General features: G+C 40.7%; 1 protein-coding gene across 1 annotated transcript in view; it reads left to right on the top strand.

Moving 5' to 3' along the window:
- Positions 1 to 13,418, top strand: part of trim8b (tripartite motif containing 8b) — a 42,879-nt gene extending 29,461 nt beyond the window's left edge. The window contains exons 3-6 of the mRNA XM_061932114.2: positions 1,641 to 1,736; positions 1,806 to 2,071; positions 2,151 to 2,266; positions 11,848 to 13,418. Of these exons, the coding sequence (XP_061788098.1) occupies positions 1,641 to 1,736; positions 1,806 to 2,071; positions 2,151 to 2,266; positions 11,848 to 12,557 (1,188 nt within the window). The 3' untranslated portion in view covers positions 12,558 to 13,418. The remainder of the gene's footprint in view (positions 1 to 1,640; positions 1,737 to 1,805; positions 2,072 to 2,150; positions 2,267 to 11,847) is intronic.
- Positions 13,419 to 13,633: the final 215 nt, after the last annotated feature.

Raw genomic sequence — 13,633 nt, 5'->3', positions numbered from 1 at the left:
AATATACCTACAAATGTGGCATTATGATGCAATATGTACATATAGCTAGCCTAAATAGCATGATAGCATCGATTAGCTTGCAGTCATGCAGTGACCAAATATGCCCGATTAGCACTCCCCACAAGTCAATAACATCAACAAAACTCACCTTTGTGCATTCATGCACAACGTTAAAAGTTTGGTGGACAAAATGAGACAGAAAAAGAAGTGGCATAAAACACGTCCTAGAAAGTCGGAGAAAGTTATACATGTAAACAAACTATGGTGAGTTCAAGGACCGCCAAAATTAGTAGGACAAAACGGCGCTCGCCAAATACTCGAATCAGTGAAGCATGTTTAATACAAACAGTGTGCTTTATAACAATTAGGGAGGTTTGTGTCATGTTTGGCCTCCTACAGAAACCATATTAAAACAAAAAATAAATTATTTCCCGTCATCTTTTTTCTATTTTTCATACATCTTTGGAAAAGCTCCAGGGAGCCACTAGGGCGGCGCTAAAGAGCCGCGGGTTGCCGACCCCTGCCCTAGCCCAAACACACACACACACACACATCAACCCCGCCCACCTCAACCTCCTCATGCTCTCTCAGGGAGAGCATGTCCCAAATTCCAAGCTGCTATTTTGAGGCATGTTAAAAAAAAAAAAATGCACTTTGTGACTTTCTATAATAAATATGGCAGTGCCATGTTGGCATTTTTTTTCCATAACTTGAGTTGATTTATTTTGGAAAGCCTTGTTACATTGTTTAATGCATCCAGCGGGGCATTACAGCAACATGAGGCACAATAATGTGTTAATTCCACGGCTGTATATATCGGTTGATATCGGAATCGGTAATTAAGAGTTGTACAATATCGGATATCGGCAAAAAAGCCATTATCGGACATCTGTAGAAAATAGTTATTCTCTGTTTTCTCTTTGTTTACATTTTTACACGTTGCACTTTTTGTTACACTTTAAGTACCGGTACTTCTTACACGTTCCTTAGTTTTGCACCTTCATTTAAAGAGCTTATTGTTTGATTTTGTTTACATTGTTTGTTTTCCATGCTTGTGTTGACATTTCCTTTCTTTTCTGCCTTGATGGCTACAAGGATTATAATTGCATTTTGAATACAAATGTTTACATTTACTATATTTTTCTGCTGCTCCTTATTTTTTGGATTATTCATCAATAATTATCCATTTTGACCGATTTTAAAACCCTCGCATCGTGATACAGTTTTCAGCCACACCGCCCAGCCCTGCTACTATCAGACTGACTAAGATTAACGACGTCAGGGCTAAAAAACATTCCATCATCGTGTTGCATTATCTCACAGAAACCCCCGCTGGGTGAAAAGACGGCCATGTTTTTAGAGAGCAAATAAAGAGGGCTTTTTCTCCGCCTGCTAATACTCATTCATTTATCAACTCACCCCCCACCAACTCACTTATGCAAACACAAAATAGCTGCTAGTTGCCATGACAGCACACCCCCCCCTCCTCTCTCCTGCAGGGATTGTGTGTCGGATGGGGACTAACTAAGCCGGTTCTTAATATCTGATGTGGAGCGGAGGAAGGGGGGCTGGTGATGCATGCTAAGGTCACCACCTTGCAGCCTTTTTCAAGACCTTTTCTTCTTCTCATGTCCTCACAGCAAAGCTTGCTGAGGCAGCAGGAGCGCGTGGAGGAGCGCGTGCAGGAGATCGAGGAGCAGCTATGCAAGCTGGAGTCAGACAAGTGTGTGGTGGAGGTACGTTGGAGGAACCTTCTCTGTGGAGGGGGGATTGTCGTTTAATTGACGTTTGTTCCGCCGCCGAAGGACCGCGTGTGTGAGCTGAAGGAGGACGTGCGTCTGCAGTACCAGCGCATGCACCAGCTCCTGGAGGAGGACCTGGGACGCACGCTGGAGGCCCTGGAGCGGGCCCAGGCCCGCTTCTGCCAGGAGAACGCCGCGCAGGTGCTGGCGCTGGGCGAGCAGCGCCACGAGGCCCAGAAGCTGATGAGCTCCATCAACACGGCCTTCGGCAAGGCGGAGGAGCTGAGCTTCATGAAGAACACCAAGCCCGTCAAGATCCTCACAGACAGGTGCCAGTCTCCTACCCGTCGATCTTGTTCAATATTAAATCGCCTGCGCGGTTCTCACCTGGCATGTTGTGTCCCGCAGGTCCCAGGCGTGTGTGGGGAACAGTCTGCCCCCCTATAAAGTGGGGAACCTCAACGCCAAGCTTTTCCTCTCCGAAATCTCCAAACGAGAGAAGAGCTTGAAGAGAACTCTGGAAGGTACGAAGTCAAACATTTGTAGCTTCATAGCACAGGGCTGAATTATATTTGGTAAAAAACGCTTAGCTTGCCCTTAGTAGGCCGCACAGAAACATTAATTAATTTATAAACTACCGCATTTTCTCCGACTTAACTTTCGCCTGTCCCACTAAACACACTAATAAGCTTGTTGATACAACTCCTTTGTAATAGTACATTGAACAATGCACATTAATGGACATATAAAATGTTAATGCGCCAGATTGTAGCCAAAGGCTCATATTTTTGCTGTTTTTATCTGCCACAAGTAGAAAGCCGGTTCGTGGAAATAATGCATACATTAAACCGGTCCCTGGTAGAAAAAAGGGGTGAGTGGGGACGAGCGTCTTGCATAATTTACAGACCACACTACGGTCTCTTTTGAAAAAATCTATTAAAAAAAACCCTGCAGAACTAATTTTTACTTTCTCTTCTCACTCTATGCAAAGAATAAACCACGAGACGACAGCAAGATGGCCCAACAGAACGTGATACAATAGCCATTGCTAAAAACCAACCAGGAAAAAAAATAATTGTACGTTTTATCGAGCACATTTTTATTACTATGGATTACGTGTCAGTAGCGATATATGTTATTGTTTTCTCGCCCAGCCCTGTATGTGACCGAGTATTATTACAGTGGAACCCGCTTGCTTAGTTCCACACCGTGCTTATTAGTACTGTCAAGCAATGAATTATGATATGTAGTTAAATAACTCATTACCTTATTTTTCGGACTATAAATCGTTCCGGAGTATAAGTCGCACCGGCCGAAAATGCATAATAAAGAAGGAAAAAACATATAAGTCGCATTTTTGGGGGGAAATTTATTTGATAAAAGCCAACACCAAGAATAGACATTTGAAAGGCAATTTAAAATAAATAAAGAATTGTGAACAACAGGCTGAATAAGTGTATGTTATATGAGGCATAAATAACCAACTGAGAACGTGCCTGGTATGTTAACGTAACATATTATGATAAGAGTCATTCAAATAACTATAACATATAGAACAGTGGTTCTCAACCTTTTTTCAGTGATGTACCCCCTGTGAAATTGTTTTTAATTCAAGTACCCCCTAGTACCCCCTAATCAGAGCAAAGCTATTTTGGTTGAAAAAAAAGAGATAAAGAAGTAAAATACAGCACTATGTGATCAGTTTCTGATTTATTAAATTGTATAACAGTGCAAAATATTGCTCATTTGTAGTGGTCTTTCTTGAACTATTTGGAAAAAAGATATAAAAATAACTAAAACGTGTTGAAAAATAAACAAGTGATTCAATTATAAATAAATATTTCTTCACATAGAAGTAATCAACTTAAAGTGCCCTCTTTGGGGATTGTAATAGAGATCCATCTGGATTCATGAACTTAATTCTAAACATTTCTTCACAAAAAAAGAAATCTTTAACATCAATATTTATGGAACACAAAAAATCTAGCTGTCAACACTGAATATTGCATTGTTGCATTGCAATGAATGGAATAGCCTACTTGATTTGATGTTCAGTTTATGAACTTACATTCATATTTTGTTGAAGTATTATTCAATAAATATATTTATAAAGGATTTTTGAATTGTTGCTATTTTTAGAATATTTAAAAAAAATCTCACGTACCCCTTGGCATACCTTCAAGTACCCCCAGGGGTACGCGTACCCCCATTTGAGAACCACTGATACAGAACATGCTATACGTTTACCAAACAATCTGTCACTCCTAATCGCTAAATCCCATGAAATCTTATACGTCTAGTCTCTTACGTGAATGAGATAAATATTATTATTTGATATTTTACGGTAATGTGTTAATAATTTCACACATAAGTCGCTCCTGAGTGTAAGTCGCACCCCCGGCCAAACTATGAACAAAACTGCGACTTATAGTCCGAAAAATACGGTAGTTTTTTATCTCGCCTAAAAATGTTGAGGAAAGCCCTCAACTTGAGGTATTTTCAGTTTATATTAATTACATCATTGTGGCGGCATGGTTCCGATGGTAGAGCGGCCGTCTAGAAACGTGAGGGTTCCTGGTACGAATCCAGCTTTTGCCATCTTAGTTACTGCCCTTGTGTCCTTGGGCAAGACACTTCACCCACCTTGCCCCGTATGTCGTGAGAGACGATTAAGGGGCCTCCGGCCTTAAAAACTCTGCCAATCATACACAATATAGAAAGATGCAAAGCACGCCGGCGGTGGTGGAAAAACCTCTATGTGGAAAAAATCCGATCAAAAACATGGTCAGGTCAGTGTAAATGTTAACCCATCAAAAAACTATTTTCTGAGAAGCACGTTTTGGACGTTGAACTTGCTGCTTTTCGTCTGCCTCAGATTACATAACGTCAGCCAGGAAATACAACAAACTTGTGGTTTATCGTGGGCATATTTTGTTAATCTGCAAAATGCTTGTGCCAACTCATAAAGAGGTTTGTATAGATCCATTAATAAATATAATCAGGTTCTCATTACAGTAACGTTCAAAGTTAGTTAGTGCTCAAAAAGTACTTACTGAAATCTTTTGACTAGGTTTCTTTTAAATACAGTGGAACCTCCATCTGCTGAACATGCCTCGCCGACCGAAACGTTTGTCAAGTGAAACAGGTTTCCCCATAAGAAACAATGTAAACGGGAATAGTTGGTTCTAGCCTCGACAAAAGTCCATATTTTATATCATAACATGCACACTTTGAAGACACTATAATGTGTATATATATGCTGTGTGTGTATCAAAATACAGGCTCAACAATCTTTTTATTCAGCCAGATTAACTGTCAATGTGTCCGCACACACACAAGTCTCTTTGGTGCACTTCAAAATGTTACCAGCATGTTCCAATAAAAAACTAAAGAGGACGATCCTGTTACCTTGTGACGTGTCTGGAAGTGCTAAACAAACATAGCGTCACCTTCTAGCCACCGCTGGCGTTAGCACAAACCATAGACATCTTATAAGTAGACGCAGCATGGAGCGCTACTAGCGCTGATGAGACGCGGGGCCGCCATCTTGGAGTGGTGATCCGCTCCACTCAGTGCAATTCATTTGGCAGGAGCAATGAACTGTCAGTGCATTTAATTCATCTTACCTCACTGAGTACCACTTATTTTCATGCGTTTTTTGTCATACGTGTAGCTATGATAAAGGACACATGTTTTATTATTCATAGTTTGCTTAACAGTAATAGAATTTTCTTATATGCTATAAGTGACCAGACGTCCGAGATCAAAACTGGGAATATAATCCCAGAGAAGGGGGGAAAAAAACGGTCAGCTGTTTTTAAGTTGAAGAAACAATATGATTAGGTTATATATACATGCATATATCCTACATAAACAATGTATGAATACATTAGATATCTATATATCTTAGGGACCTATAGACTGTATCTCTGTTGCTGCAGCAGCAGAGAGTTTATTCTGTCTTGACACTTTGTATTGATATTTTGTATTACATTCTTCCCTTAAATGATCATGTTTACAGTGATCATTTTATATTTATTTTTTATGTATGTCGCTTTGGATAAAAGCGTCTGCCAAATACTTAAACATAAACATATATAAACACCTGAAAGTGTTTATATCAGCTAAAACCACCAATCTGTTTCACTGGATTCAGAATAAAACCAAATTCTGTCTTACGCAACAATGTTAGTATTTGAATATTGTTACTTGAAGACTTATTCCTGGTTACAATTATACTGTTAAGAAAGTATTGTCTTATACTTTGCCTAAAATGAAAAAATACTTTGCCTTCATCATTTATTTCAACTTTGTTATTCAAGTGTGACATTTTTAAATGTAATTAATTTCATTGACAAGCAATTCTATTATGGTCATACTCTTGTTTGCTAGCGGCTACGATTTCAGTCCTATTGAAGATCTTTGCTCCTTCTCGACTCTGTGGTAATATTCTTTTCACAAAATACAACCAATAGTACGTTAATGTTAAATCTTACTTGTGAACAATCCGCTCATTTGAGCAGGTAAACGCTGAACACCAGCCCGGCATCTTTGTTTTCTACCTGTCAACTGTCAGTTTAGGCTGCTCGCCGGCTCCTCATCACCACTTCAAGATGGCGGCCGAATTTCTCGCGTCACAGCAGCCAATGCTGCGTCTACTTATAAGATGTCTATGGCACAAACTAGCAGAGTGAGGCGCTCCTCCCATCGGCTTCTGTTCTCCTTTGCTGTCACAAAGGTCCCCTCTGGCATCATTTTCCCAAACAGTCAGGTCTTATCACAGTTAAAAAGATTGGTAGAAATCCAACTTCACGAATAAAATCCAAGTTGAAGCGTCAGCGTTTTCTGAACAGTTTCACCACGCTGTGAAAGACGGCTGCTCCTTTGAAACTTTTCCAAACACCCTAGGCTCGCCCTAAATTGTTCTTCCGTGCTCACTTTTGGACATCAAGTCGCCACATAAATGGCGAGCCATCTCTCGAGTAATAGCCTCGGGAATGCTATCGCCGGCTAGCTGCTTCTCATTTAGCTACACCAGGGGTCGGCAACCCAAAATGTGGAAAGAGCCATATTAGACCACAAATACGAAAATATGTAATCGGTCTGGAGCCGCAAAAAATTAAAAGACTTAGATCATGTGTTGCCATCATTATAACACTTTTATATAAGTGGTTAATTAACTATATTAGCCTACTATCAAAATGACTGTCGCAGACTGACACAAATCTTTGTTGACAGACATGTTGAAATGTAATATTCTACGCATTTTTACAACATTGGAAAACATTAGTAAAACTTCTCAGTGGGTGAGATAACTCCTGGAAAAGACTGGCTTAGAATGGCCAAAGGTATAGATGTGTGTGTCCAATTTATTACCATTACCTTTGCAAGCTGTGTAATGTTTGCTGTGGTCTGGAACAACATGGCACACAAATAACTATCAGAAATGCGGGCAATATTACATACAGATAATGTGTCATGAGACATGCAAATATAAACTAAATACACAGAGGACATAAAGGAAATTAAATGAGCTCAAATATACCTACAAACGAGGCGTAATGATGCAATATGTGAAGTGAAGTGAATTACATTTATATAGCGCTTTTTCTCAAGTGACTCAAAGCGCTTTACATTGTGAAACCCAATATCTAAGTTACATTTAAACCAGTGTGGGTGGCACTGGGAGCAGGTGGGTAAAGTGTCTTGCCCAAGGACACAACGGCAGTGACTAGGATGGCGGAAGCGGGGATCGAACCTGCAACCCTCAAGTTGCTGGCACGGCCGCTCTACCAACCGAGCTATACCGTCCCGTCCCGGTGTACATACAGCTAGCCTAAATAGCATGTTAGCATCGATTAGCTTGCAGAGAGGCAGTGACCAAATATTCCTGATTAGCACTCCACACATGTCAACATCAACAAAGCTCACCTTTGTGCATTCACGCACAGTACAAAACGTTTGGTGGACAAAATGAGACAGAGTGGCATAAAACACGTCTTTCTGTGGCAGTGTCGGAGAAAGTTGTACATGTATACAAACTGAGTCACAGTCCACCCAAAGGTGAGTTCTAGGGCCGCTGAAATGAGTAGGAGAAAACGGCGCTCGCCAAATACTCTCATCAGTGAAGCATACACATGTTAAACAGTGGGCTTTCTAATAATTAGGAAGGTTGGTGTCATGTTTGTCCTCCTACAGAAAATATATTACAACAAAAAACATATTTTTCACCCCATTTTTCCCCCATTTTCATACATTTTTGAAAAAGCTCCACAGAGCCACAAGGTTGCCGCTAAAGAGCCGCACGTGGCTGTAGAGCCCCGAGCTACACTAAGAACAGCTTTTCTACATTGCACGTTCTCTCCGTCCTTGTGAAGATATGTAACTCCTTCGGCAAAGTCGGCAACCATTAAAAACGTCCTTTTTGATGATAGTTGCAATTGTGGACTTGTTCTTGCCACACGTGAGCCAATCCATGTCTCGTCAGCTTCAAAACATCCGTTTTCTAGGCTAGAACTCCGAGCAAAACATAAACAGGATGTGACGTCGGAGGCCCAACAGGAAGTGTTGTCATCAAATTGGCAGAGAGTATCCGGCGGCAAACAAAATGAATAAACAAATGGCAAAATGAATGAAATGACCGTACACGAGACATATTTGGCTCCATCTCAACTTTTGTAGACTGAAAATAATGAAAATAGAGGCCTTGGTTGCTCTGTAACTCAAATAGAAACACTCTTAGTAACATCACTATTTTTCATGTTTGCTGTTTCTTATTCCTCACTGATACTTTTAGCCTTTTATCTGTTTTAGTAGCTGAGTTATTGTTTAAATGTGCTGCGAACCAATCAGAAACACTTTTTTACCTTTTCGTTCATTCATTCTTTATTTATCTCCTTCATTGATGTGCATTTTTGATCAATAGACAATTAAACTCTAACACATATTTGCACTCCTATGCTTGAGAAGGAACAGGATGAAGAACATCTTATATTTCCTGCCCCCTTCAACATAATAAGCAGTTCATGGATAGTCCAGATCAGGGGTGCTCATTACGTCGATCGCGATCTACCGGTCGATCTCGGAGGGTGTGTCAGTCGATCACCAGCCAGGCATTAAAAAAATAGTCCTAAAAATGAGCGATCATAAATCTTCACTATGACGTCACTTTCGTCACTTGATTGACATTCACGGCACCCGAGGGTCTTCTGAGATGACGCTGGCTGCTGCCAGCTCATTAAAATTAGCGATTGGAAGGCGAGAAACACTTTATTTCAACAGACTCTGGCGCCGTACCTGTCGTCAAAACTCCAAAGACCGACTGCACAGTTGCGCTAACAAAACAAGAGTCTCAGAAAGCTGGCGTGCACAAGCTAGCAAGCTACGGAGTTTGCCGACAATGTATTTCTTGTAAAGTGTATACAAAGGAGTACGGAAGCTGGACAAACAAGATGCCAAAAACCAACCACTTTCATGTGGTATTGGACAGAAAGGAGGACTTTTTTCTCCTCCATTCGAAAATGCGGACGTTTTTAGCACCACTGTCTGATTCCAATCAATGTAAGTCATCAGAATCAGGTAATACACCAACTTATATTCTTGTCTTCATGAAAGAGAGGAATCTATGTGTTAAACATGCTTGTATTATTTTTAAACACCTTAACTTGTTAACAATATTAACTATATGTGTTAAACATGCTTGCATTATCTTTAAACACCTTTAACTTATCAACAATATTAACTATATGTGTTAAACATGCTTGTATTATCATTAAACACCTTTAACTTGTTAACAATATTAACTATATGTATTAAACATACTTGTATTATCTTTAAACACCTTTAATTTATTAACAATATTAACTATATGTATTAAACATTCTTGTATTATCATTAAACATCTTTAATTTATTAACAATATTAACTATGTGTTAAACATGCTTGTATTATCATTAAACATCTTTAATTTATTAACAATATTAACTATGTGTTAAACATGCTTGTATTATCATTAAACACCTTTAACTTATTAACAAAAACATATATTTCATAAATAAGTAAATATAAATTATATATATGAATGAGGTAGATCCCCACGACTTTATCAATTGAAAAGTAGCTCGCCTGCAGAAAAAGTGTGAGCACCCCTGGTCCAGATGCACAAGCATACAAACCAAATAAATACATATAATGAAAACACACAAAAAAAACAAGTGCAAAAACTTCATGAAGTACAAACCGAACAAAAAAATAATATACACCTCACGGGATGATACAGAACAAATACAAAACCAGACAAAAAAATAAGTAAAATAATAAATATAAAGCAAAATGTAAACACTTACGGCTGTCCATATGATCTTATTGTTCTGTTTTCAATTGGAATATATTTCTACAGTCTTTTATCTCATTGTAAAGAGAATTCCATAGTTTAACCCCACAAATTTGTTTGAAAGTTGTCCTTGAATACTGATGTTGGAAATGACCTTTTCTTCTACGCTCTTCATTCTCAGAAGTGATGACAAACATTTTTTGTAAATTTGCTGGTAATGTTTGACTTTTAGCCTTAAACATAACACATAATGTCTGTAACTGTACTAGCTCCTGTAGTTTCAATAAAGCAGAATGAATAACTAGTATGTTAGTCTGTTCTAGATAATCTGCTGTATGAATAATCCTTATAGCTCTTTTCTGTAGTTGATACAATGCCTTTATGTTACTTTTATATGTGTCTTATATGTTACTCTTATATGTGTTCCCCCACACTTCCACACAGTAGCTGATATATGGCAATATAAGTGCACAATACAATATACCGTGTTTTTCGGACTATAAGTCGCAGTTTTGTTCATAGTTTGGCCGGGGGTGCGACTTATACTTGGGAGCGACTTATGTGTGAAATTATTAACACATTAGCGTAAAATATCAAATAATATTATTGATCTCATTCACGTAAGAGACTAGACGTATAAGATTTCATGGGATTTAGCGATTAGGAGTGACAGATTGTTTGGTAAACGTATAGCATGTTCTATATGTTATAGTTATTTGAATGACTCTTACCATAATATGTTACGTTAACATACCAGTTGGTTATTTATGCCTCATATAACGTACACTTATTCAGCCTGTTGTTCACTATTCTTTATTTATTTTAAATTGCCTTTCAAATGTTTATTCTTGCTGTTGGCTTTTATTGAATAAATTTCCCCAAAAAATGCGACTTATATGTTTTTTTCCTTCTTTATTATACATTTTCGGCCAGTGCGACTTATACTCCGAAAAATACAGTACTTTTTTTTAGAGATGTCCGATTATGGCTTTTTTTGCCTATATCCAATATTCCGATATTGTCTAACTCTTAATTACCGATTCCGATATCAACCGATACCGATATATACAGTTGTGGAATTAACACATTATTATGCCTAATTTTGTTGTGATGCCCCGCTGGATGCATTAAACAATGTAACAAGGTTTTCCAAAATAAATCAACTCAAGTTATGGGGAAAAAAGTGCCAACATGGCACTGCCATATTTATTATTGAAGTCACAAAGTGCTTTTTTTTTTTTTTAACATGCCTCAAAACAGCAGCTTGGAATTTGGGACATGATGAAGGTTGAAGTGGGGGGGGGGGGGGTAGCAGGGGGTGTGTATTGTAGCGTCCCGGAAAAGTTAGTGCTGCAAGGGGTTCTGGGTATTTGTTCTGTTGTGTTTATGTTGTGTTACGGTGCGTATGTTCTCCCGAAATGTGTTTGTCATTCTTGTTTGGTGTGGGTTCACAGTGTGGCGCATAATTGTAACAGTGTTAAAGTTGTTTATACGGCCACCCTCAGTGTGACCTGTATGGCTGTTGACCAAGTATGCCTTGCATTCACTTGTGTGTGTGTGAAAAGCCGTAGATATTATGTGACTGGGCCTTTAAGGTTTATTGGCGCTCTGTACTTCTCCCTACGTCCGTGTACACAGCGGCGTTTTTAAAAAAGTCATACATTTTACTTTTTGAAACCGATATCGATAATTTCCGATATTACATTTTAAAGCATTTATCGGCATCTCTACTTTTTTCCTTCTCATTTAATTGTGATTGTCTCGCCCCCTCAGCACCCTTAACGCCCCCCGCCACCTTCCTGCAGTCCGTCCCGGCGTACCCGAGCGGCCAGAGCTCCGTTTCCGGAGCGGAGAAACGGAAACATTCCACAGCCTTCCCGGAGGGCGCCGGGAAGAACGCTGCGCCCGGTTTCAAAGACGCCTCCTCCTCCTCTTCGTCTTCTTCCTTGGCGCTGGCGAGCAAGCAGCCCTACCTGGGCTCCGCCTCCTCGTCCGCCGGGGAGGGTCAGTCCACCAATCAGCAGCCTCTGGGCCCGTGTGGCCCGCCTCACATCAGCGAAGGCGGCGGCGGCGGGAGCGCGGGGAGCGGCTCGTTGGCCAGCCACCACTCCGGCGCCGTCTTCGGCACCTCGCACTTCCCCCCCGGGGGCGGCGGCGGCGGCGGCTCCTCGCATTCCTCCCAGCAGGCGGTGCTGCCCCAGTACGGCGGTCGCAAGATCCTGGTGTGCACCATGGATAACTGCTACTGCTCCGGGGTGGCGTCCGTGTCGGGCCACCGCGGCCACCCGCCGTACTCGCGCTCGGGCTCCTTCCCCTGGGTCAGCGCCCAGGACTACCCGCCGCCCCCCGGCCTGGCCTCTGGGGGGCCGTCCATGCAGGGGCTGGCGGTGCGAGACTGGATAGACGCCTCGCAGTCGCACAGACACGCCGACTTCTACGGGCTGTACGGCCAACCCTCCACTAAGCACTACGTCACCAGTTAACTAATCACCCTCTAACCCACACACCTGCCAGCTGATGGACACCTCTAGGACTTATTATACACATTCGGGGGCAGGGTTGATCCGTCTTTGATTTCCTTCCTTTTGGCTCAGCGTGTGTTTTGTTATGTACCTTTTCAAAACAAAACATTTTAGGAGAAGATAGAGCAGGACTATGTATTTTTTATTTATGACGCTTTGGAGAGGAAAGAGAATCCTCCATTACCTCCCCCAAGGCTTGGGTGAAAGTGAGAGGGAAAAGATGAAAGTTCCGGCTGATCTGAGGTCAGTTGCCTTACGTTGTCATTTCTTTCAGCCTTGTTCACACTGCAGGTCCTCGCTCGTATGTGTCGGATGGAATAACTGCAGTCCCCCATTGTCCATATTCTCTTTCCTATGAGGCTACAAATCGGATATAAAAGTGACGTGTCCTCAATGGTCATTGAGAAGCGTCATAATTAGACTGTTAACAAGTTAAAGTACCAATGATTGTCACACACATGCACACACTCGGTGTGGTGAAATGTGTCCTCTGCATTTGACCCATCGCCTTGATCACCCCCTGGGAGGTGAGGGGAGCAGTGAGCAGCAGCGGTGGAGATTTAAACCCCAATTCCAACCCTTGATGCTGAGTGCCAAGCAGGGAACAATAGTTGGCAACGGAGCAGAAAATGTTTTAAAGTTCCACCACTTTGACCGCTCGCCCACACACACACACACACGAGTTCTCCAAGCAAAATGTTCCGTAAAACTGAGAGACCACATGTCTGTCCTCGTCCTTCTTAAGCTTCTATGCCAGATTTCCCCAAACTTTTTGACTCGGGGGGCCACATTGGGTTAAAACAATTTGGCCGGTGTGTGTGTGTGTGTGTGTGTGTGTATATATATATATATATATATATATATATATATATATATATATATATATATATATATATATATATATATATATATATATATATATATATATATAAGGACTGCAACTAACGATTCATTTGATAATCGATTAATCTGTCGATTATTACTTCGATTAATCGATTAATAATGGGATAAAAGAGACAAACTACATTTCTATCCTT

The sequence above is a fragment of the Nerophis lumbriciformis genome, linkage group LG39, assembly GCF_033978685.3.
Source record: "Nerophis lumbriciformis linkage group LG39, RoL_Nlum_v2.1, whole genome shotgun sequence".
Taxonomy (NCBI): Eukaryota; Metazoa; Chordata; class Actinopteri; order Syngnathiformes; family Syngnathidae; genus Nerophis; species Nerophis lumbriciformis.
This window is presented reverse-complemented; position numbering and strand designations above follow the sequence as displayed.